Source organism: Narcine bancroftii, chromosome 9 (assembly GCF_036971445.1).
Source record: "Narcine bancroftii isolate sNarBan1 chromosome 9, sNarBan1.hap1, whole genome shotgun sequence".
Lineage (NCBI taxonomy): Eukaryota > Metazoa > Chordata > Chondrichthyes > Torpediniformes > Narcinidae > Narcine > Narcine bancroftii.
In genome coordinates this window covers 26593897-26620985 of record NC_091477.1, presented here as the reverse complement: position 1 = coordinate 26620985, position 27089 = coordinate 26593897, and the positions used below count along the sequence as shown (strand labels likewise).

The 27089-nt window shown below is 38.0% G+C and overlaps 1 protein-coding gene across 1 annotated transcript in view; it reads left to right on the top strand.

Moving 5' to 3' along the window:
• The window catches only part of LOC138743343 (ras-GEF domain-containing family member 1C-like), a 61106-nt gene extending 35158 nt beyond the window's left edge, over positions 1-25948 (top strand). The window contains exons 6-15 of the mRNA XM_069898551.1: positions 747-959; positions 5935-6009; positions 8130-8225; positions 8332-8434; positions 10856-10935; positions 11032-11127; positions 12472-12567; positions 17575-17698; positions 21806-21878; positions 24033-25948. Coding sequence (XP_069754652.1) covers positions 747-959; positions 5935-6009; positions 8130-8225; positions 8332-8434; positions 10856-10935; positions 11032-11127; positions 12472-12567; positions 17575-17698; positions 21806-21878; positions 24033-24057 — 981 coding nt within the window. The 3' untranslated portion in view covers positions 24058-25948. The remainder of the gene's footprint in view (positions 1-746; positions 960-5934; positions 6010-8129; positions 8226-8331; positions 8435-10855; positions 10936-11031; positions 11128-12471; positions 12568-17574; positions 17699-21805; positions 21879-24032) is intronic.
• The last annotated feature ends 1141 nt before the right edge of the window (positions 25949-27089 follow it).

Sequence of the window (27089 nt, the reverse complement as noted above, 5' to 3'; positions counted from 1 at the left end):
CAGCCTGAGGCTATGAAATTGTATTACAGTTAATATTCCTAATTCAATCATTAATAAATAGAGATTGTGTTGTTCTTCCACATGGAACAAGATATAAAATTGTTATTTGGGTGGGGACTCAAATTGCAGATGCTGGAACCTTAAGCAAACAATAAGAAGATGAGGGATTCAGTGAGGCAGGCATTAACCATGGAGAGAAGCGGACAGTCGTCAATTTCAGGATCTATTTTCAAGTCGAAGATGGGGAGGTGAGATAGCAAGTGTATCAAGGGGGAAAGAACTAGGGAGGCTCCAGAAGTTAATAAAATACTGGATACATCAAGGTTGGAGATGGAAAATAGGTGGGGAATGGGAGTGGAGACTGGTGAAGGGTGGGGGGGGTCAATGAAATAGGAGTACTGGAATAGGCTAGGAGAATGGAAATGGGTGGAAACAGTCGGAAATAGTGGAATGAAATTGGGGTGAGGGGGAAGGGCTATTTTCTAAAATTGAAAGATTAAATATTTGTTACAGCCAAGTACAGGGTTGGGGAAAAAAAACAAAGTTCCCATTTTTTTTGCAATCCAATGACTCACTGTGAAACTGTGCCGAAATGACTGGAGAGTTGCTATACTTGGATTTTGCTGCAAGTACAAATATTAATGTCTCCAGTCATGCTGTCTGACTTACTGATTATTTCCATCCTTTTTTTGTTTTAATTACTGGTCCATATAGTTGTTTTAACATTCTGGTTTTCATTCTCTCAGAGTTATTGGAAGACAATGAATCAACTTTTGCAAAGTCTGAACCAAAAATTGGCAACTTTGAATCAAGATGAAGAAAATACCATCAAGGATAATGCTAGCATGAATGATACATTGGTTGTTATCAAAACAAAGCCTCCATCTATTCAAAGAGATGTACTGAGTATTTGCAATGACCCTTACACAGTGGCACAACAGTTAACGCATGTAGAACTGGTAAGTAGGATGACAGCTTTCATTTTCAGCAAGGATCATCCACATCTCACGTATATTAATGTAGATTCAGTTAAAAAAAATTCAGTGTGAGGGGCTTCAATAAATTGTCTTACAGACATGGTGGCACTGAATTAGCATCCAGAAAAGATAAATACCTGGCAAAACACGCTTCCCATCAGTTCAACTGTTCAGACTGGGCAATAGCAGGAGGTCAAAAAGGGTTGTGGACTCAATTTCTGCATTGTGCACATCTTGGAGTCAAGCTTACGGTTAATGGTGTCTTCATAAGATATAGAAGCAAAAGTAAGCCCAACAGTCCATCGAGGCTGATCCATCATCTCACTCAGCCCCACTCCCTAGCCCTTTCCCCGTAACCCTTGATGTCTGATTAATCAAATACCTGTCAATCTACCTTAAATACACCCAGCGACCTCGCTTCCACAGCTGCCTGTGACAACAAGTTCTGCAGACTCTCAACCCTCTAACTAAAGAAATGTTTCCACGTCTCTGCTTTAAATCGATGCCCTTTTATCATCATTGCTGTTGTCAATCTTCTTGGTGATAAACCTTGTAGACCTGCCAGGTGTCGCCAATGCATCCCTGGCAAGTAAATGTAGTGTATATTATAGGCAGTACACTCAGCTATCATGTTATACTGATAAGGGAAAGAAGTGAATATTGGTGAATTGGAAGTTAACCAAACAGACTATTTTCCCTCACTGACGGTGACCTCCTTGAGAAAAGTTGTAACTGCACTTAATTCACACTAGAGAAAGCACTGTCACTTTTACTGTGAAGCGGCATAATAGAAAAATGAAGGGTTAAGAGTTTATTGTTTCAATTCTGGCCTCAAAATATCGACACTTTATGCCTCACATGTTGCTTCATGGTCTCTTTAAGAAAGTTTTCTATGATAACATAATAAGACCTTGGGGGCAATGGACCCATAGTACTGCTTTTCTCTAACTGTTTGTGTTCATCTCTACCTTAATTTTAATGACGATAATAAACTAGAGGAACTAAATTAACATGAAGCTAGGTGTTTTTCTGCTTCACCTTTCAGCCCCATGGGCAGTCTTTACAGACTAGGCAAAATGAAATATAAACAGAAATTGATGGAAACATTCAGCAGGAAGAATTATTGAGGCCTTGATAGAGATCTTTATATCTTTGTTAGCCATGAGTAGGGTGCCATAAGACTGAGGAATAGCCACTATTTAAGCTTTGCTTGAGGAGGGCAACAAGGATAATCAAGGAAATAAAAAGATCAGTGGTAGGGAAATTCTTAATGACTAGATTGATGTGTATTTGGAAAAGCATGGACTTGTTATTGTCAGCATGCTAGGGAGGTTCTGTCTGACAAATTTGAGTTCTTTTATCCTTCTAAAGAACATTGATGAGATTAGAGCAGTGGTTTTCAAACATTTTCTTTTCACTCACATACCACCTTAAGTAATCCCTATGCCATGATGCTCTATGATTAGTAAGGATTACTTAAGGACAGGAGTGCAGTGCTGATTTTTTTTTTAGGTGCCAGAGCTCATCAAGGACAGGGAGGTGCCTGGAATGGTCCCATGAGGTGCCTGGATTTTTGCCCTGGCAGCACTGCACCCGTGCTTAAGATGGTATGTGAGTGGGGTAAAAAGGTTGAGAACCACAGGTATAGATCCAATTGTTACTGAAATATTTTGCTTGAGAAAAATTGTCATTGGCCCATTTCCTTTGAAGTTATGAAACTGCACATAATGAATCAATTGGGTACAATTAAAACAATAGTTTTCAAACTTTTTCTTTCCACTCGCATACCACCTTAAGTAATCCCTTACTAATCACGGAGCACTTACGCCATTGTGATTACTTAAAGTGAGTGGAAAGAAAAAGTTTGAAAACCAACGGGTTAGAGTATTGTCTATGTGGACTTTGGTAAAGCATTTGACAAGGTCCCTCAGAGTAACTTGGTTCAGAAGTCAAGTCCCATGGGATATAAGGTGAGCTGGATAGTTGGATACAAAATTGGCTTGAGCATAGAAGGCAGCGTAAAGTGGAGAGTTTATGTTTAATCCCAAGTCTGTGACCTGGACTGTTCCACGAGGATCAAAGTTCAGATTTATTGACAGAGTACATACATGATATCACATACAACAGATTCTTTTTCCTGCGGCCAGACAAAATTTCTACATAACAGTAGTGCAAAAAACTCGACTGAAGAAAAGATGTGTGTACAAAAGAGAGAAATGGAAACAAACTGCAATATAGAAAATAAATATTCCATAATAAACAATGTGCAAAGTCAGAGTCTTTCAATGAATCTCTGATTGAGTTTGTTGTTGAGGAGGCTGATGTGGAGAGGTAACAACTGTTCCTGAACCTGGTGTGTAGAGCTCGTCGAAAGAATCAAAGACTTGTTGATCCAAACCAAGGCTTTTATTAGCAAAAGACAGGAGCTCTTCACAGGTGGCCGACCAGTCCGGAATGATCCGACCTGGCTAGGGACAGGACCCTTTAAGGCCCAGACAGTAGGCGTGGCTTAGCTCTCAGCCAATCGCTGTAAGCACAGTCTAGATACTGTAACTATATACACTATATACATTGGTAAAATGTGATCTGTACTATCACATGGTGATACGAGCTTTGTGGCACCTGGACCTCGTTCCTGATGGCAGCAGTGAGAATAGAGCATGTCCTGGGTGGTGTGGATCCTTGATGATTGCTGCTTCTCTCCGACAGCAGCGTTCCATGTAGATGATCTCGATAGTGGGGATCATTTTGCCTGTGATGTACTGGCTGTGTCTACTACCTTTTGCTGGGCTTTGCTCAAAGGTATTAGTGCCCCCATACCAGGCTGTGATGCAGCCAATCAGCACTTTCCATTACTCATCTGTCGAAGTTTGCCATACCAAGCCTCCACAAACTCTTGAGAGATCAGTGCTGACACACCTTGATGAAGGGCTCAAGCATGAAACATTGGTGATGTATCTTTACCTTTGCTACATAAAGACAGTTTGACCTGTTGAGTTTCTCCAGCAATTGTGAATTTTTTCACTTAACCACGGTGTCAACAGAATCCTTTGTTTTACCCCTGGTAACATAAATTGTTTTTGATATACATTAATCTGTGTAAAAAAATATAGGTCAAATGATTAATGAGTGTGCAGACGACATGAAAATTGGCAAGAAATGAGAAAGATCATCAAAGGGTACAGCAGGATATCGACCAGTTGGATATTTGGTCAGAACGATGGTATATAGATTTTAGTCCTTACAAGTGTGAGGTGCTTCATTCTGGAAAGTTAAATGCAAGAGGAAATAGCAGGATGCAGAGGAGCAACATGGGTAGATTGGGTGATAAAGAATACATACAACATGCTTGCCTTCGATGTTTTGGGCAGTGGGTGTATAAGTTGGCACCATTCAGTTAAGTTGCATTTAGAGTATGGTGTCCAGTTTTGGTCACCACATTAAGGAAGGATATGGAGGTTTGGAGAGATGTAGAGAAATTTCACTAGAATGTTACCTGGATTGAAATGTATTGGTGCAAGAGAGACTGGACTTGAATTGTTTTATCTGGAGCATCAGAGGCTAGAGCACTTTTCCCAGGGTGGAAATGTCTAATACTAGAGAGTAGATGTTTAAGTTGAGGGGGAATATTTTAAAGGAGGCACATAAAGCAAGTTTCAGTTTTACATAATAGTAAGTGCATTAAGCACATTGGAGGTGGTATACTTTCTTTCTTTGGCTTGGCTTCGCGGACGAAGATTTATGGAGGGGGTAAAAAGTCCACGTCAGCTGCAGGCTCGTTTGTGGCTGACAAGTCCGATGCGGGACAGGCAGACACGGTTGCAGCGGTTGCAGGGGAAAATTGGTTGGTTGGGGTTGGGTGTTGGGTTTTTCCTCCTTTGCCTTTTGTCAGTGAGGTGGGTATACAATAGTAAAGTTTAAGACTTGAACAGGCAGGGAATTCAGGCACAGGCCATTCAGACAGATGCAATTAGTTAGATGGGCATCATGGTTGGCGCAGACATGGTGGGTCAAGCACCTGTTACTGTGCTATCACCTGTGGAAAATAAGGGCATTTGTAAATTAGTTTTGATTCCTGATTTTTCTAATAGTAATTGTCAACATAATCTTGTATTTTTTTCTTCCAGAGGTCACTCATTCTCGAATCCATCAGTCTGCACTTTTGTTTATTTCTAATAAAAATGCAGGATGCAAAAGTTGCCTGGAAACACTTGGGTGCATAGTAAATAGGCAGTGTGTGGCATGATACAAATGATCCTTTTTAAGGGAATTCTGCTGCAATATTTTTTTCTTTGAGGTATGAGGTGCATACATAATAGGATTAACTGGTCTCTGGGGAGTCAAGGAGGGGAATAGGTGGATTGGGAAGAAGGTCGTCAAATCAGGGCCCTGGAGTTCGAGAACATGTGTCCTGATCAGGATTGGTGAGAGGGGTAAAAGGGAAAACTTTTGGGGTTACAATCAAGTTGGGGGGTGGACAGGGTCATGATGGAAAGCATAAGAGAGCAAATCTTTCAGAACTCACTTCCAGCACAAGACTGTCTTGTTAATCTACTCAAAGAAGCTTATTTTAACTTAGGTTTTGTGAAGGTTTCTGTTTGTATGAGAGCACAAAGGCAATTGATTTTTCCAAAGAATTTCAATTATGCAATGAAAACAAGTGCTACACCACACAATGGCACAAGGAAATTTTTTGCCATTTGATAGGACAAATAAATTAGCTCCGTCTCAATGAAATGAGTAACAGCTTTCTACATTATTGATACTTGGCCAGAATTAATCTAACAATTAAAATCCAGAAAAATTGATTTTATTGCAATTTTAAGATTCTGAACTTGATATATTAGCACAAAAGGAGCATGAAATTTTTGAGAGGGTACTTTTATAAACTATACACTACTTTAAATGCTGTAAGTTTTCTCATATAATGTATTAATATTTATTTAATTTTCTATAGGAACGATTGAGTCTGATTGGGCCTGAAGAGTTTGTGCAAGCATTTGTACACAAAGATACTTTAGAAGACACAAAGGTACAGATATGTTGTATACAAATTATTTATTGAATTAATTTATATTTGTTTTATTTATTATAATTCTATATACATTTACCTACAGGAGCAATTAAGGCAGAGTATATATGCAAAATGTGATCACAATAATTCTCCACAATATAATTTTACAATTATGCTGAAATACCATCTCGTGGGCTGTTTGAGAAGTGACCATATATCATTTAGCAATGATTAGAAGAAGGTATTATAATATAAAATTTAATTTTGGATTTAAATTCTGAAGTCTGTTTAATCAAAGCCAAACTCTGATTATTTTGTGCAATCTGTGTTCTTTAATTATAACAAATTTCTCAAGATGTTTGCACCGGACAAGGTCAAGAATGCACTATTCTTTGTGGAGTTGTTCAAACATTGATACACCACACCTTATTGAATTTTAGTTGAAAAAGAAAGAAATAATTGCATTGGGTGGCATGGTTAGTGTAGCAGTTAGCAGCTAGCGACTAGGGTTGGAATCAGGTGCTGCATGTAAGATTATACATTCTTTCTAAGACCTGTGTGGGTTCTCTCTGGGAGCTCCAGTTTCCTCCCACCCTCCAATCCATACAGGGTTGGTGGGTTAATGGGGCTGCACATGATTCATGGGCAGAAAGACCTTCTACCATGCTTTATTGCTTGACATTGGTAAATTGCATTATTTATCAAGTATATAAAAAGTCAGAAAGATGATTAAAATTGAAGGTGGCAGCTGAATGTTCCAATCATTGGATCTTAAACTAATCTCCCATCTGATTGGTGGAATCAGAAACTATTTTAATATAAATGGATTCTGTAGTGTTTTTTTGATAATTGTAAGTAACTTCATAAGATGTTTATATTGACCTCTAAGAGCTTTAATGAATTTAAATCTTGTGAGCTTTTTCCCAGAAGGGTGGAAATTAGTCTTGTATGAATCATAACATTCCTTATTGTTCTATTTTCTATTGACTTATTGCTTTGGGTTTCACAATTTCAACTTGACAGTACTTTCCTGTCATTTATCTTGCACATAACAGATTATATATGCAAGACGGTCTGTGGTTTGCTCTGAATTGACAGTATCCGGGTACTGGTATTTAAGCGCTAAAATATAATTTATCTTAATGGCATGGACAAGTTGCTGGAGAATTCTTTCTCTCTGACATTGACGTGGATTTTGCATTAAGAATCATGATGAGATTATTATCACTCATTATTTTGAAGTTTTTTTTAGTTGTATACAGAAATCAGGAAGACCTGTTCCAATGTACTCTACTCCTCAGTAGGTTGTCCTATAACAGTACCACACCATTGAATCAGTATTGAAAAGAACATAATGGTAACAAGTTGTGGACTTGCTCACTTGTTTCCTAGCAACAGGTTTGAAAAGGTTGGAGTTGTACAAGTGAATTTTTATCACCATAACTGCTAACAATTTCTTGAGTGAAATGTTGACCCTCACTCCTTCAACATTTAATTAATGTTGAATATTTTTAAATAAATTTTAAACTGTTTCCTTTTATCCCCCAACTCTGCTTTTCCAATTTATTTGTTCGCACAATGTGTATGATTTGGTCATGATTTAGAACTCCTGTTTAGAAATTCCCTATTTACACTCAGTGTGATAATTTCAATTTCAGCGAGGTGTTCCTCACAGACATAACAGATATCCGGTGAGGATATTGCTTAGATAAATTGCTCAGAAGCCTGGAGAAACATGGGGAACAATATGCCTGGTGAATTGTTCACCAGATACTTGCATCCCAGATGCTTGCTACTTACTGCAAAATCTAAGCCAAGGGCAAGAAACCTTTTTACCATTTGTGGGGCGGATGGTGTGTAAGTAGTTGAACGGGGCGGGGGGATGGGGGGGGGGGGGGAGAGATGGCATTGGTGGGGGGGAGTTGGCGGCATCAGTGCTGGACCTGGGAGTGGGGAGATGAATTTGGATCCAGCACGCACATGGTAATTTTGATTGGGTTCCGGGCCAGATACATTTGGATGGCAGGCTAGATGTAGGCTGTGGCCCTTAGCTTGCCCACCCCTATTCTAGACATTCTGTTTATCTCTCTGGTTGTATTCACAATGCATAGTGAAATATTTTTAAACATTTTTCTTAGTCTTGCTTCAATGAACAAAAGAAAACAGATAACCTTGAAGCTTATGTCAACTGGTTCAACAGGCTCTGCTATTTGGTAGCTACAGAAATATGCATGGTATGTGAAATTTATTTTTTACCAACGTATTGAATATACTTGGCTGAATTTTTTAAAAAATTATAAATATTCTTAAATAAAACCAATAATTATTTTTAAATTTCAGCCTGCAAAGAAGAAACACAGGGCACAAGTAATAGAATTTTTTATTGATGTAGCTCGAGAATGCTTTAATATTGGCAACTTCAATTCCTTGATGGCAATTATTTGTAAGTATTACAATTGTGTTGTAAAAGAATAAAACAAATACTGAGAATCTTCAGTATATCAGACACTATCCATGGGGCAGAAACCAAGTTAACATTTCGAGTCAATGATCTCTCAGCAGAACTGTAAAAGTGAGAAAACAAGCATGTTTTGCAGAGTTGGGGAGGAGCATGGAAAATGTCTGCAATAGGATCAGAAGGTGCCAAAAATAGGGAAAGATGAGTGAGAGCAGTAGAGAAGAGAAACAAAACTATGCCAATATTGAGGTGCAGAATGCAACATATGTTGGAAATCTGAAATGTCACTAGAACTTAACCTTGTAACAAAATTGCGCAGTTCTGACAATAGAAAAGGCTGGTTTTTTGAGACTGTTGAGTATAATATTGAGTTTCAAAAAATGAACAATTAAGAGATGTCAGCATAGGACTGTGATGAAGAAACACCGTATAGTTTGTCGTACAAGTCGTTTTTTATTTTCTCTTCTTCCCTCCCCCCCCACCTTTCTCAACTTCACTTTAAGGGTTTTATGTTATATTTGGTGTATAAGTCGACCCCCATTTCCCCATTTTCTGGCTGCCTGAGGGGCCCTGTTGACCGGCATACAAGTCAACCCACCCCCACAGCCTGCAATGGCTTAGATGGGCAGTTGACCGGTGTATACATCAACACCCATAGATTGCATGAATTGATCTGCTGGCCGTTGGCTGGAGGCGATTGCTATCATAGAGAGTCCATTGATACAAAGCAGCACATGACGAAAATATGAAACTAACTTTAAGTTGAAAGTGCTAGAAATGGCCAAGAAACTCAACAACTTTGCTGCTGGAAGAAAATTGGATGTGGATGAGAAGTTGGTTGGAGATTGGAGGAAGAAAGAATTTTAAAGAAAAATACCAAAAAGGCAATGTTCTTTGAGAAAAAAAATCACTTGTTGGCTAGAGTTGTAAAATCACATTGCAGAATGGGTACGTGAACAGAGGCAAGATCGCTACATAGTCACCCCAAAATAAAATAAGAGCATTTGCACTGCAGTGGGCCAAGTCGCACCCAGACCTCTGAGATGATTTTGAGGCTGCAGTCGGCTGGTGTAATTGTTTATTGAACAGGAAAAATCTGGTATTATGACAAAAAATAAAAATTGCACAGAAAATACAAAAAGATTTTGATCATAAATTTGCACGTTTTCACCAGTATATTATACATAACTCGCAGAAACACCAGTTTGCATTGGCAAATATTGGAAAAATGGATGAAACCCCCATGAATTTCCACATGATGGGTAATAGAACAGTAGAATGGAAAGGTGTTAAAAATGTTCAAACCAGAAATACAGGCCACAAAAGGACCAGATTTACCATGGTGTTATCGAGCATGGCCAACTGGACAAAGTTAAGACCCATGGTATTCTTCAAATGCAAAATGAAATTCCCTGCAGGTATTTTTGTACATTTTCATGAAAAAGGATGGATGGATGAAATGGTATAAAACTATAGATAGACAATGTGTGGAACAGGTGGTTTACGCAAAGAACGAAGTTTACTGGTCTGGGATATGTTTTGTAGCCACTTCACTGAGTACACTAAAAGTAGATTAGTACTACATAATACTTTGATGGCGGTTATCCCGGGTGGTTTGATGTCTGCTTGAACAAGCCATTCAAAGACCATGTGTGTGAGGAATGAAAATATGTGGATGGCGAGTGCAGAAAAATCGTTTACAAAAGGCAGGACAATGCATGCTGCATCACTGGATATGCTGTTTCACTTCGTGCTCAAGGCATGAGACAAAGTTAAAAGTGGAGATTGTGATAAAATAGTTTAAAAAGTGTAGTATATCTTGTGCAATTGATGGCACGAAAGATGATTTATTGTGGGATACTGACAATGAAGCTGACTGCCTCATCAGATACAGACTGGGGTCCATATGATGACTTTAAACTGTGAGAGTATGGCTCGCTGCCGTCTTTGCCTCAGACGATGATAGCGAGAGTGATTTTGAAGAGCTCTAAATGTGTTGTTGTTTTCAGATAATGATAGGGATTTTTGAAGGGTGCTAATTGTATTGTTTTCAATGAAGATCTGTTGTAGTTAGGGTTTTCATTGGTTTTTCAAGGGTCAACTTGTACGCCGGATCAGCGTGGATTGGATTTTGAGCTGAATTTAAGGTCTCAAAAGTATATCCAGCACACAAGTCGGACCCACATTTTTTTGAGAGTTTTTTTTGGGTTTCATGGCTCGACCTATAAACGGTAAATTGTCAAAATAGACAGTAAATTGCAGGTAAATGGAATGTCATTGTTAACCTTACTGGATGAATATTAAATAGAAACTGAATGTGAGTAAATAATCATTATGATGCACTAGTATCTCAGGATACGAGTGCTTTGGTTCCAAGATGTGATCAGTTTTGGTTCCTTTTGACAGCTGGGATGAATATGAGCCCAGTTTCACGACTAAAGAAGACATGGGGCAAAGTTAAAACAGCTAAGTTTTTCATTCTTGAGGTTAGTACAGTTGAACAATACACAGATTGGAATGTGATCAATTTTTACACGAGGTCTGAATTCTAATATCATGGCTTTTCTGAATTTGATACGTAGCATCAAATGGATCCTACAGGTAACTTCTACAACTACAGGACAGCACTTCGTGGGGCAGCTCATCGGTCACTGACTGCACACAGTAACCAAGAAAAGGTAGGGCTAGCGAGAAATTGATGGGGAAAATATATATTTTTGACTTTTTCTTTGTCTGTTTGACTCACACCTCCAATGTACACCTATCTAAAGGCAAAGTTATCCTACAGCAATGCAAAATTCTATGTGCCTCCATCTGTTTATTAGGTCTCATGGTATGTTTGAGAAGAGGAAAATTTATCCCATTAGTTCAGCTAGGCTGGACATAATTATATAAACCCAGATTTAATTTAGGATTTAGATTCTCGTCTCTTTTTCAGAACCAAATTCAGAATACTTTAACCATTTAAAGCTATGCTGACAATTTATTACAAAACTATCAAAGCATGTAACACTGAGCAAAGAAAGATCGCAATAAAGAAATAGAAATGCACAACATGTGATATTTGCCATGGAATAGATGAGTGGCCTGAATAGCCCATGCTTATGTTCTTGCACCACCTCTGAGGAAATATGGCTGAAATCTTTCAGCATAAACTCTCTTTTTCTGACTCCTTCAGACATGTCCAGCTCTCCTTAAACGTATCCACTTTTACTTTCATTTCAACAATTTTCTGGTGTAGCAAGTAGCACATTTTCATTTTGTTATTGGTCTTTGTAATTACCTTATATTGACAGCCTCCAGTTGTAATCTTCCCTCGTGGAAACATTTTTGCAGTATGTGCTCGCTATCAAAACATTTTGTGACTTTAAAAAAAAACATGAATTGGGTCACCTTTTAGCTACATTTCCTGAAGAGAAAAGAGATTAGTACAAACATTTTATTGATGTGTATACCCTTGCAGTTCTGGCATCATTATAAACCTCTGCATCCTCTCCATTATTCTAATAATACAGCAACCGCACTCGTAAGCAAAATTCAATACAGATATAGCAATTCTTTTTGATTCTATCCTTCATTTGGCCTATTTTTAAAATGTATCCTATCTAACCAATTTGTGAAACTTTTAGTAACTGATGTCACCAATACCAAATACTAAATAACTGGTGTTTTGTTTTGTTTTTTCGGTCCCAACCCATACACCTTCCAAATAATTAGTGATCTCTTTATTCTTCCCACCAAAATATGAGTTTAAAATTATTTCCCATCAATAAATATGAAAAATGAGTAAGTGATGTGGTCCTATAAATTTATTCTAGTTCTGCTTGGATTGACAATCCACAATTTATTATCATCCACATATTTAGAAAATGATTTTGATTCTAGAGTCAAAATGGTCAAAAATATTGTAAACAGCAGTAGTCTTATTTTAATTTTAGACTGTGAATCAATAATTACACAGTTCAGTTTTTAATGTGAAAAAGTATCAATAGAAAATCATTTGGAAATGTTTTATCTTCCAGATTGTTATTCCATTTTTCAGCCTACTGATCAAAGACATTTACTTCTTAAATGAGGGTTGTGCAAACCGTCTTCCTAATGGACATGTCAATTTTGAGGTAAGTCATCAGTAATTCTTTTGGAATGGTAACTGACATTTGATTTTTACAATGATAGTTGCACCAAAATTTTTAAGGTTGCTCATAAGTTTCTTGTACACTAAAACCCCTGGCATCCAGCATCTATTAGAATTGGTCGATGCCGGATAAGCATATTTTCCAATTGCTTGAGGCTTACTCTTACAATGCCTAACTAATACACCTGCATTAAGAATAAATAGTTTAAAAGAAAAAGACAAAAATACTATACTTGCACTGAACAAGTTTCACTTGCATGAATATATAAACCTTAAAGCATTTTAGTTTATTTCCACTCACCTTCTTTGAAAACGTTTAACTGTCGCTGCATCTGCAGGTTCCTCCCCTTCACACTGAGCCACCTGAAATATGAACAATACATTATAGACAATTCACCCCGCACCCCCAAGTTTACAGATAAAGCCTCTGAGCAGGGCGACTCTTACTAAGCAGTGATAAGAAGACACTTTAAGAGAGTCACCCTAACAGCAAGCTGCATCAACCAGCTCTTCTTCTTGGGTAACGCCATTTTATTCAATCACTACTTATTGAAATTTTATTCAGCCAGCTGCTACGAGCAAAGAACAATTGAGGTACTCTGCTTGCTGAATATTTGCTCCCATCTTCACCGAAGGGTTTGTGTTACTTCAGAGAACATTTACTTTTATAATTTTAAAGTTTCAATTTTTAATTATGCTTATTTATTTTCCTAATTTTTCTCTGCCAAATGCTTGAAGCTGCTGGTTGTTTGAATTCCGGATACCAGGGGTTTTACTGTATTTGCAAATACTAAACACAGGGTATGAAAGTGGGTAAAATGATAGCATTATGCTTAACCACAGTCATATTTCAAGATGGTTGTCTCATGTTCCTAGTTTCAAAGCCTAGGACTTTCTAGCTACCACTCTATACTGCACAACACAGTATAGTTTGGAGGACCTTCAGCCAGGAGTGCCAACTCTAATGCATTTATCCCAGGTGATTTTATAACCTATTCCTTCTCCCAGCAAACCACCCCATCCTCCACCGCATTGTGAGCAAGGTAAAATGTCTACTGGAGATTGACCTTAATGTTGGGCACATTCACTTGTGCCAAAAAAATTCATTTATACTTGTAGCCATGCCCAATGAAGGAACTTCTCATAATCACAAAACAATTCCAAAATACAATTGCTTTGTTTCCTGATGATGATCAGTTTCATTTAGCAGTGGCCATCAAGACCCATCAGATTATGTCTTAACTCAAATTTTACTATCAGAGTATATGACACGTGCCTTTTATATTCTAAACATTGATTAACTTGATCCATATCTTGTCATTGGACAAGAGAAAGATGTTGTCAAGCTGGAGAGGGTGCAGAGAAGAGATTGCCATGACTTGTGGACCTGAGCTATAGGGTGAGGTTAAGCAGGCTAGGGTTTTATTTCTTAGAACGATGGAGAATGAGGGATGATCTATTATACAAAATTATGTGAGGAATAGATCAGGTGAACACAGTCTTTTGTCCAGAGTAGGGGAAATAGAGAGCCAGAGGATTTAGGTTTAATGTTGGGATGGAGAGATTTACTATGAACCTGATGGGTAATTTTGTTTGTTTCTTTTTTTAAACACAAAAGGATGATGGGTGAATGGAATGAGGCAAGAACGCTTGCAACGTTTAAAGAAATATTTAGATGGATATGTGAATAAGCTAGATCTAGATATAGGCCAAATGTAGGCAGGTGGGACATTTTTGGTTGGTGTGGTTGGGTTGAAGAGATTGGTTCCACACAGTGTGACTCAATGAGAACAGGTATTGAGGTGAATGGGAATTATCTTGTTATTTATCTGTAGGGATGGAAGATAAAATAAATTCTGTGCAGGAGGCAGATACAGATTACTCTTTATTCAAAGTAATTTAATTAAAGAATCTGCCCATTCAAATTACTTTACCACATTGTCCTATTTAAGCCAGATGTTAAATTATCCAATAATTATATTTTTTAGTTCAAAAGTAACTTTGAATTGGCAGTAATACACTGCACCAAAGTGTTGAATAAACTCAAGTCATGCAGCAAGAGAAAGTCAACCAACCGAGCCTGAGCCCTTTAGGAATCTGGAAGGATGGGTAGACCCTTGTTTTTCCATATTCTGTCTTGGCAATTTCCAACCAGACAGCATCTATGTCAACTTGTTCAATTTCCATTAAACTACCCCCTTCTCTATCCTTCAATTCCCCATCTCATTCCCCTCTCCTATCAGAGAGCTACCCTTCTTAGCCCTCTGCCCTTTCCCACTATTACTTCTCATCTTCCTTTTCTTCTAACCTCCCATCTGTATCTGCTTATATTTTAAAAAATGGCAGCACTGCAGCGGGTTAAGGACCAAGGAGAGCGGAAACTGGAGACTCAGCACTGCTTCAAAGGGGTCAAAGGGTGCCAAAAGCTCTGTACAGGCTTTAAAGCAGCTGGTAAAAGGAGCTGATGTTGTTTGTAAGTTAAATCCTATAATCGTGACGGTCTGTGTCCAAGACAACAGCAACAGTGATGAGGAGTTGCAGACTCCAGGGAGCAGAGCACCAAAAACGGGAAGAACAACCCATAGTTGAGAAGGAGAAGCAGAGCTCAGTGACCACAACAGCAGATCAGCAAGGGGCTCAGCAGCTGAAAGACCTCCAGGACAGTGACTGTGGCACTGGATCAGAGGGTTCAGAGGCTGAAGGACACACACAGGCTGCAGGCATCTTGGAGTGGGGGGGGGGGGGGGGGCGGGGGAAAGACACCTGCATGGGCTGTGGGCTGCTGGTGACTGGCTCATGTGAACCCGGTATCAGAGCTGGGATTCAAGAGGATGCTGAGGGCAAGAGGGGCTCCCAAAGGGCCTCTGGCACTTAGGCTTCTTCAATGTCAGAGGTTGGATTGCTAATAAATCAAACAGGGGACTGTGCGGTTGCAGAGTCTGTAGGAGCGCTGGAGGCAAATTCACAGACACTCAGTGACTCTGAAGGGACTCTTGCTTCTCTTAATGTAAGGGGTGCTGGGTGACACTAAAGGCAACGCTTTGCCTTACAGCAGACAGAAGACCATTTGTCATATTTCATGTTCTGCATTATTTCATGACAAAGGAATCTTGAATCTTATTACATCTTGCCTTTCACATCTTCTTCCTCCTCCTCATCCCTCCTCTTTAATCAGGCATCTAGTTTTTCCAGATTCCCGAAGGGCTCAGGACCAAAATGTTGACTGCCTTTTACTCCCTGAAGATGTGTGACCTGATGAGTGTTTCCAACACTAGAGCCCAATATCTGCAGATTTTCTTTTTTAAACAGTCATGCACTGGTGGGTACCCTGCCTTTAACCACTAAATCAAGACAATTAATCCAGAATGTTAATTCCATTATCTCAGATGGGCCCAGTTGATGGACATAATAATACCAAGACCAGAGATGTGAAAGCACACTTGCACAATATTGCCCTCTAATTCCTCAACATGGTGAACACAGCTAAATATTTGAGCTGTTCAAAATCTAGTCACTCAGCAATAACAGCCAGTTCATTTGGAGATAGTGATGATAGAGAATGAACCTTTGAAAAAGTAAAATAACCATTTCTATTAGCAGAATTTGCATACATGGTTTATGTAGACAGACATAAGGTATTAGACTTTTAATTAGTTCTGATGTCAACATAATCTTCTTCAAAATACAGAATATCTAATATTAATAGATGAAGAGGTAGAAAATGCAATTTAAATCAGGATTTTTGTAAAGGTGCTAAGCATAACAAATATAAGTGCTGGAGAAACTCAGCAAATCTCGCAACATCCATAGGAGGTAAAGATATACAACCAACATTTTGGGCCTGAGCCCTTCTACCTTAAAAAGCCATTCATCTCATGATTTTGTATAACTCTATGAGATCATCCCTCATCCTCCTGCACTCAAAGATATTTAAGATTAAGGTATCTTAAATTTGAAAAACTGAAACATCCAAAGCCACAATCCTTCAACTCATTGTGCATCATCAAGCTAGCTTGCTCCACAATGATCTAGCAATCTTGACACTGCATGAGTTGTGTACACTATATGAGTGCTTTTAGATTTTGAATACTATCTATCAACTGCTACAATAAAGTGGCATTTTGTAAGAATAAACACAACTGAAAGAAAGGGCACTCACTCATCTTTCCATTAATATACACATGAGGCTCTATCAAAATATCTGGACCAACTCAATTAATGATGGATTGATACCAACTATATTGGTTATCAGCAGACTATCCTGTAATAAATTATCTGAAGCTGTCCTGTAGTTCTAAAGGATATGAGGAATTCAAAATGTTATAAATTTCTACATAATCCACTGCAAACTGGGGTGATCAAGCTATGAATCAGAAGAACCAATGCTTGAGATCCTGGTTGATGTGTGCAGCAAAAAGTTTCCTGCTTAATTTGGTACTTAAAAAAAAAATAATTACATATAGCAGGTAAACTGCTTTTCATGTGCCCCGCATACGATTGGAACTTCATGAAGCAACAGAACGTATAGTCCTGTTCTTGGAAACCATTGATTAGGAGGATGGGAAGTTGTGGATTATCAGAGGTCACTCAGCTATGTAGATTGCTCTCATGTATTCACGGCATTCAGTAGAGAGTCATCACAGATAAAAATCAGACAGTTGGTTCACTGCAAATAGTCTGAGATGGTCTGTATTTGAGAAAATAAATTGCTAACTTTATCTTAATTTATATTTTAGTGGATTTCATTTTATCTTAAATGTGCAGTTAATAAATCAAAACTGATTGACATTAGTAAAGTTAGATAAATATTTTTTTAACTATATTCAGAGCAAAAATATTGTTAATGTACTTTATTACATGCAAATACAATTATTTTTTTCAATGCACAAAACAAAAGTTGAAAAAATATTTCAAGCTCTTTTACCATTTTTTCAAAATTTGAATCAAGGTAAGATTATGTTTTGCTGATGAGTATAATCTTCTTCCATAGAAATTTTTAGAACTGGCTAAACAAGTAGGAGAATTTATGATGTGGAAGCAGGTGACATGTCCTTTTGAAGATGATAAAAATATTATCCATTATCTGCACACTGCTCCAGTCTTTTCGGAGGATGGTAAGTTGTCCTCTCATTAATCATTCACCAAGTCATTTTTATATATTATTAAAATTTAAAGACTTGTGGATCACTCCTAATGCAAGTTTAAGTTCCAATTTAACTGATACTGAGGTCTGACTTGTCTGTCAGTATACAATAGATAGTGGATTTAGCAAGGAAATTGGAGCGGTGAAGCCAACCAACCCAACCTCCGCTGGCTTTTCAAGATCTCTGCAATAATCTGAGGAAAATGACAGCAGAAAGTTAGAATTTAAGAAGCCAACTTGAGAGGCCATCCTGGATCTAGTACTGGGTAATGATCTTGGTCAGGTGACAGACCTCCCGGTGGGTGAGCATTTTGGCAACAGTGACCCCAGCACAATGGGAAAGTGTCTAGAGAACAGCCAATGACAACAGGATTAGGCAAGTTCTTGTGAGAATAAATTGGGAACATGGAAATGCACAGGAAGTTTAGGGATCACTTGTGTGGGATTCTAAATAGGTTTGTCGTACTGCACAGGGAAAATTGTAGTGTAAAGGAACTAAGGTTGATGAGAAGTGGGACTACTAGTCAAGAGGAAGAAGGAAGCATGCATAAGGTTTAGGAAGCAAAAACCAGGGAGGTTTTTGGTTTGGTAAATTGTATGGTATCCAGAAAGGAATTTAAAAATCTTACAGCTAGAAGGGGGCTTGAGAAGGCCTTGGCCAATAGGATTTGAGGAAAATCATAACTCATTCTACACATACATGAAGAACAGAAAGAGTTGGATAAAGGGAGAATATGCACCTGGAGGAAGAGAAGGTAAGGGAAGTGCCAAATGAATATTTTGCTTCAATGCTCATTAGTAAGAGGGATCTTGGAAAATTTGAGGTTAGTGTAGAACAGGTTAATGTGCTAGAGCACGTCATGGAAATGGTGGATCTTCTTAAAAATATAAGGTGGGAGAGGGTTGTTGGCAGTATGAACCTTTGAGGTGAAATCTGGATGAAAGAGGATGGGAGATAATAATGGGTGGGAGTGAGTGGGAAAGGAGACAAAAGTGACAAACATGGATGAAGAACTTAAGTAGTTTGGAAAAGAGAAAAGGGATTTTTTACCTGAAATTGGAACATTCAGTATTCAATTCATTGGCTGACACAGATGGAATATGCTACTAACTTTCACCCTGTTCTCAAATTTAGGACTATTTTTGAAACGTCTCATCCTCCCTTTCTAGATCTCTGTCTCCATCTCCGGAGTCGAGCGCTCTAGAGACATTTGCAACAACCCACGAACTCCCACAGCTACCTAAATTACACTTCCTCACACCCTGCCATTCCTTTCTCCACCTCTGCTCTATCTGTCCCCAAGAAGAGGCAGATAAGATGGGATGAGGCCCCTAAGATTTCCTGCTTCTGGCATATTCTGCTTATTCCTTGAAGCATGGCTTAGGCCCTAAATGTCGGCAATATATCTTTGTCTTCTCCTATAGACGCTGAAAAGACCGGCTGAGTTCCTTCAGCATTTCATGTGATTTTATTACATTCCCAGCATCTGTAGACTTTCGTGTTTCCCTAAGATGAGGCTTTCCAGGACATTTGAAATGCCCTTTATTGGATAATGTGGTTTTTCCTCTACTGTGGTCAATAGAGACATCTCTTACATTTTCTGCATTGCTTTGGGTTCTGCGCTTTCCCCTTCCCTCCAAACAGAACCAAAGACTTACTAGTCTTCTCAGCCTAGTCATTTCCAACTGCCACATCTACTCCCCATTGCTTTCCAACTTCCACAGTAACTCCTTTGTCTGCTCATCCTTTCCCCTGCAATGACAGGATGAGCAACATTTGCTCTTGCACCTCCCCTCTCCGCCATCCAGGGATCTAAGCAGCACTTCCCGCAAGGCAAAGATTCCTGGACATATCCTCCAACCTCATATACTGCACTCAGTTCTCCTGATGTGACCAGCTTTACATCAGCGACACCGAGTGCAGACTGTTCCCCAGAGCATCTGTGCTCTGTCCGCAATGGCCACCCAAAATTCCTGATTGCATGCCATTTCAACTCCCCTTCCCATTCCTACATTAACCTGTCCATCCTTTGCTTTCTTCACTCCCAAAGTGAGGCCTAATGAAGGAAAAGCACCGCATATTCCTCCTGGGCAAGCTACAGAGCAATGTTGAATTGTTCAATTTCAAACAACAATTCCCCTCTTTCTTCTAAGCTCCTTCTGTTCTTTCCCTACCTGCAAATGTTATCCTCTCTCGCTTTCACCCATTTTCCCCTACTAGGTTCTTTCCCTCTCTCTCCACCCATTTCACTTTCCTCTGGTGTCTCATTATACCATTATTATCACCTTCTCTTATCAGATTCCAACACTGGCAGCCTCTTTCTTCTAATCATCACTTCACCTTGTCTTCCTCCACTGACCCCCTTTTCTTCTCTTGCATCTCCCCTTTCTCTGGCACCTGTTTATCAACTGTGTCTATCTGTAATTCTTCTTCTACCTGGTTCACCAATTCACCACTTGCCCTTGTCCAACCCAATCTACATTATACTAGCCATTTCCTCTCTGCATTTTCTCTTAATGATGCTGCTCAACTTGTGTTCCTCCAACAAATTGTTAATGACTAAAGATGTAGCTGGCACTTGTATAGCCTTGTCTGTGGTAGACTTCTTGACAAAAGAATCCTACGTCGTATCTTCATCACCACCCAAAATAATTGGGTTCAGGTCAAGAGCATCAAGAAGATGCTACTTACTGCCATTATTTGGGTCCTAGAAGGAAATTCAGACATTAAAAATCATGATTTCCTGAGAGGCAAGTTTATTATATGTACGTTCCAATTTTAGCTCAATTTTGATTTGGTCCTTTTACAATTGGCTGACAAGATGTTTCATGGTCAAGACTGTATATTAACTGACAAAGGTGTTACGAACCCAGAGACCTCCAAAACCCAGCAGCAATAGAAATTCACCAAGACAAATTTTATTTAAACAAAAGTTGCTTTTAATTTTCTTTAAACATAAAAACAGGATTAAACTTTAATTTAACTTAACCCCCTTAGAATTCTAAGTGCACATGTTTGATTCACAGTCCAATCATTCACTTTTAACTTCTCCAAGTTCACCAGTATCAGGCAATTCTTGTACTATATACAGAATTTAACATTTATGAATTTTCACCAAGCTCTGGTGCTTAAAGTTAAATGGTTACTACTCAGGAAGATTCTTGTTGGTTTCAGAGAGAGAGATTTGTTTCTCGTTGGACACATACAAACTGATTTCCTCCAATCAGTCACTTCAGTGTCATGCCGAAGAAACTTGCCCCAATATGGGTTTTCCAAATGATAACCTCTTATTCCAGGTCACCATCAAGTTCCTCTTGTTTCCCTTATTTCAGGAGAAACACTCTAGCCAGCCATTTCCACTTGTAAGGACAAGGGTTTTGAACAGGCTGAACTCAGAACTCACGTCATCTTCAAAATGTGGTTTTCAACAAGCCTGCCAGCTTTCCATGTTGCAGCCTCGATTGCTACTGTAGAACTGACATCTCTCTCTCCCCTCCCCCTCCGAGAGAAATCCTGTTTGTCCTTTCATCTCTGTTTGTAAAAACCAAAACTTATTGCAGGGTTCCAAACCCAATTCTTGAAAGATCTTATCAGCCTCTGTCTGTACATTGTTCAATTTGCACCTACTTCTAAAGATCCTTCCAAAGCAGTTCTATTGTCTTTTGCAAAGCCACTGGTGCCTGAATGTCTAGCTTCAGTAAAGCTCTTGCATTTTATACAAGATGTGAAGTGACCTACACTAAACGCCAAAATCTATCTCTTTTAAAGACATTTATATAATATAACCCATAACAGAGGAAAGCACAACAAAATTCACCTACCCACTTTCATGTTGATTTGAAATCTGAAGTCAATTTAATTTTCAAATGTTGGTAAAGTACAATAGATGGCACAAACCAAAATTACCTTGCTCATAACCATTTTTGCTTTTAGTTTCAATACCCAACATAATTATAAATGTTATAGTAAGTGTAACTCTATTCATTTTAAGTTGGGTTTTACATAATGTAAGCAGTAAATTAAGCTATTCTGCACAGCTTTAAAATAATAGAACTTTTATTCCTTTCCCATTCTAAGGTTTGTATTTAGCATCATATGAAAGTGAAAGTCCAGAGAATCAGGTTGAAAAGGAAAGATGGAAAGCTTTAAGGTAAAGTTAAATTCTATTTTTTCCTTCTATATATCAGAAACTCAGCAGTAAAATTTTAATACATTTTGTTTAAATACTATAATAGATTCAACTGAAGACAAATTTCATTTTGCTCATTTATTGCAGTACAGAAAACAGGCATTTGGGTGAACTGGCTATACTGTACTGATGTTTATGCTCCTTAATAATCTCCATGTGTCTTATTTATTTCTTCCTTGTATTTACCAACTGTAACTTTACTCATTGTTCAATTGTTCCTTGCTCCTCTTCTTCATTCTCTGACCAAAGGAGTGTTTTAATTTTTCTGTGTTAGTGATTCATTTTGGGTATCATCCTTTTTCTCTTCTAATTATTTCACATTCATTGATTCAAAATGCTGTAATTTGTCTAGGTGTCAGTAAGATATAATTGTATCAAAACAAGGGACTAATTTGTAAGTGAGAAGTTTTATAACTCCTGAATTAGAGTAAAATTCTGATAATTCTCTATTCCACTCTGAAATTCCAATGGTTCAGCAACTGACTCGATTGTATCCCTTTCCAGGACTCCTTTGAGAATCCTGATGAATTTTTTTGCATTTTCTTTAAACTTGCCTGGTTTGCTGGAAATGCATTGTTCACTATGTAATATAAAAGTGAATTAAAAGTGTATTGGAGCATTAAGTGTAATATCCAGCAGTTCAGAAAATCTGCAAGAGCAGCAAAATCCCAGAGAAGGTGAATTATTTCAGATGGCAAGATTTCCGTGTATTGAATTCCAACGTAACAAAACCATCTGTTTCAAACCATAATCTAGATCTGAGGATTTATCTATTAAAGTATAATTATGATTCAGAATAATTGAATTTCTAAATGAAGTATTTGAATATTCTCTTTCTCGGGAACAGTTTCAATGCAATAAGTAACAAGAAATCTTGATCTAGAAAGGGTGCAGAAAAGATTCACAAGGATACTGCCAGGACTGGAGAGTTTGACTTGTAAAAGACCTGGAATGAAGAAGGCTGAGGAATAACCTTTGAGATTTATATGATCACAGTCCTTTCTTCAGGGTAAGGGCATGTAAAAATAGTGGTAGTTTTAAGGTGAGAGAGGAAAGGCAAGTTTTGTCAGAGGAAGTAGTATGGGCAAAACAATTACAACTTTTAAAAGGCATTTACAGATTAATGGAAAGAAAATGTTTAGAAAGATATGGGCCAAATGCAGGCACATGGGAATAAACTGGAAATTGGCATAGATGAGTTGTTCTCTGCTGACCCACGACTACAGTAAACACAGCTTGAACCACATCATCAGGTTCGCTGCAGACACGACCATGGTGGGCCTTCTTAGTAAGAATGAGGAGTCAGTAGGAAGTGTGGTCGCTAACGGACTGGTGCAGAGCCAGAGATTGTCATCGATTGCAGGAGGGCCCGGGGGGACCACACTCTGCTGACCATTGACGGCTCAACTGTTGAGGTTGTCAAGAATATCAAGCTCCTTGAAGTACACTTGGTGGAGAATTTCACCTAGTCCCTTAATACCGGCTCCATAACCAAGAAAGCCAACAAAGGCTGAGGAAAGTTAATCTTCCACCCTCTATCCTCACTACATTCTACAGAGGATGTATGAAGAGCATCATGTGCAACTGCATCACAGCCTGGTTTGGAAGATGTACCACCTTTGACCACAAGACCCTGCAGAGGATAGTGAAGTCGACGGAGAAATCCTTGGGGCTCTCTTCCTACCACGAAGGGCATCTACAACATACGATGTAGGTGAAAGGCAATAAACATTGTGAAGGACTCCACACACCCATCATGTAAACTGTTCTCCCTTCTGCCATCCGTGAGGAGGACTGTAACACTCGGGTCGTAACATCCAGATTGGGCAAGTTTTTTTTTCCCCCCAAGCCATCAGGCTCCTGAATTCCCAGAACATACGTGGATAGTGTACTGTGGATTTTTACTGTATACAATTTAATCTTTCAATGCGTTTAACTTCTATTCTAACTTATATTTATGTAAATAGACTCCGTGTTCCTGGAGAAACGGTATCTCGTCTTTACTGTGCAATCATGGTTTGAATGATAAATAAAGATGACTTGACTTGATAAAGAGCCTGTATTCGTACTGCATTAGTCTTGACTAAATTTGTTTGGATTTTTACTTTGTTTCAGATCAACTCTCTTGGGAAAGACATGATTATATGAAAGCAGAGAGATTCAATTCTTCTTGTTTCATAGCTTGCACTATTGACTTCATAAACCAGCAAAGCTCTGGGTTTTCTTATGAATTCTGATGAGCAGGATTCATCAATTAAATTATGATGAAAAACTACTATCCAATTGCAATTCCTGATGAACAGAAGTGGTTTTTAACTTGTATAAATGACATTAATGAAAACCGGATAATACTGAATTACAGAAGAAAATGAAAACCAATATTTTAGTTAAGTTTCCAAAACAACAGCCTGCATGCAGTACTCTGTCTCGATAAACTCTAATGTGTCAGAGAAACAACTGTCTTTGTATAATCTGGGCGCTGGATTGCTCATGTTGTAATCTCTACTTGAATCTGAAAACAAAGAGTACAAATGCTGACTCTTGAATAAAGAATGAAATATTTTGTCTTGTCCTGATGAAGGGTCCCCACCTGAAATGTTGACTGACCATTTATACTCCTTGATGCTGTCTGACCAGGTGTATTCCTCCAGCCTTTCATTGTTTGCTGTATTTAATTTGGGTTTGAATACATGGACTGTGTTCAAGAAGCAGTGGATTCACTGTGCTCTAACTCATCTGGAATGGAACATTTCCATATGTAGAAAGATTTTACTAAACTGATATTCAGTTGTGTACATTATTTAGTAACTCTACTGTGTTGTAATGTTTTACTCAGTGCATACATGACCTGATCATATGCATGCATTTAAAATGTCTAAATTATTTTTAAAACTTGTTTATCAAGACAAGATGAAACAATTTATCACTAGCACTTGTTAAAACAATAAACACATGTATAATGTATGTACAATTCTATCACGTTCTGTGCTATTTCACTTGGGGAAAAATGGATTCTAAAATATCAGTTCGCCAAATACATATTACAACTACAATTAATAAAGAGATTTAAAATGGTAAAACTATAATGGGTAATGAAGACAAATGACTACAAATACATTTCTGTAATATTTCCAGAAACACAATTTAATGGATGTAATTGGACAGAAGAATGCCATTTCCTATAGAATGTTTTAATAAATTATAATTTTCACACATCTTCTAATCTTTGCCAAACAATGAAATTCTGATTGTTCAGATGGCACTTATGGAACTAAACATTGATGAAGAATTTTACAAAAGTCAAGTCTGCTGTGTATGATACTATATTAATTAAATGCCTGGGAATTAAAGCCATTCATAATGCACTTTTTTGTGTATCTGTATAAAAATGGCATTTGATCAAGGTAATCAATATTTTTTGAAATGTAAATGGAATCAATTATAGAAATGGACATATTCTGACCATCATTACATTACATAATTGCAAATATTGTTTTGCAGTTTAAAAAAAATGTTTATCCTTTTTATAATTAAACTAGTATTACTGAGATCTCACATCTATTAGCTTCAGAGTAGTGGTGAATGTGGCCAAGCAATTGGTTATTTTTGAACCCATTGTACCATGTGTTAGTGAAACTTAATGTGCACAGTTCTCGATTTTGTGCAGAATCATACTTTTCATTCTAACATCCCATGACCACATTTCACAGTTAAATCAATTGTCAAATACTGTACTTCCAGTAGTTAGTCTAAAATAGCATGTTTCCTTCCACAGTTTTGAAGCTGTATTCTTTATTTGGATATAAAAAAAACATGAAGTTGCAGTCATGGTCATTGCAATTTCTTTGTTTTATACTGCTGTGTAAGATTAATTAAAATACTGTTCATAACATTCTGGCTAATTTATCAATGTATAGAATTTATATGTAATTTATACTGTGTTCTAACAGTTTGGGTGAATGGTTATCAATTTCTAATTTTTGTACCCATAGTTGTCAATGTTTTAAATTCTAATAAATGAAGCGTCATTATAATCATGAAACAATTTAAAATATTTTTTGTATGCAGTCCATTTTTCAGATGAATTAAGAATACATTTTTGTAAATTTAGACATACAACACAGTAACAGGCCCTTTTGGTCCATTAGCTTGTGCCAATTGACCTACACTCTGGTAAGTTTTGAAGGGTGGGAGGAAACGAGAGCCCTTGGGGGAAACCCAAGCAGACACCGGGAGAAGGTACAAACCTTCTTACAGACAGCATAAGATTTAAACTCCAATCTCTATCGCTGGCATTAACCGCTATGCTAATTGTACCACCCTACTGAGTAGGAATGGGCCATTTGCCTTTGTGCTTGTTCCATCATCGAAAAGGTCCTGCTTAATCCAATGTACTCTGCATTCCCATCTACCTATAGTAAACCTACAACTCCTTGCCTTCTTGGTTAACAATTTATCTACTTTTGCTTTAATATTCAAAAACTCTGCTTCCAGGACAAGTCTTTGAAACACTCCTTAGAAAAGACAAAATTGTCTTAGATTCTTCCAAAAGAGAAAACCGCCTTTCCAAAAGAGAAAACCGCCTTTCCACAACTGTTTCATCAAGACTCCTCAGGATCTTGTGTTTCACTTAAAACTCCTTCCACACTTGTAAACTCTAGTCGATACAAGTTGACCCTCTTCAACCTTCATGTGAATCCACCCATTCAAATATTATTTGAGCGAGTTTTTTTTAAAGTAATTTCAACACACTACTTACTTAAGGATGGATGTTGAGGAACTTCAGATGTGGTCTGACCAATGCCAACGACAATTGAAGGACAACTTCCCGACTTCTGCATTCAATTTCACAATCAATAGTACATTCTATTTCTTTCCAAATTAGAAACACAAGACTGCAGATGTTGGAATCGAAAGCAAAAGAAAAACTTGCCAGGTAAACTCGGCAGGTTAAGCATCTGTGAGGGTAAAGGAATTGTTGAAATTTTTAGATTGAGACCCTGCAATCAAGTCCCTGATGCAGAATCTTGATGTGAAACATCACTAATTTCTTTACTCCCTACAGATGCTGTTAAACCCATTGAGTTCCTCCAATAATTTGTTTTCAATTCTCTCCGGCTTTCCCAATTACTTGCTGTATTTGCATGCCAACATTATACAAATAATACACGA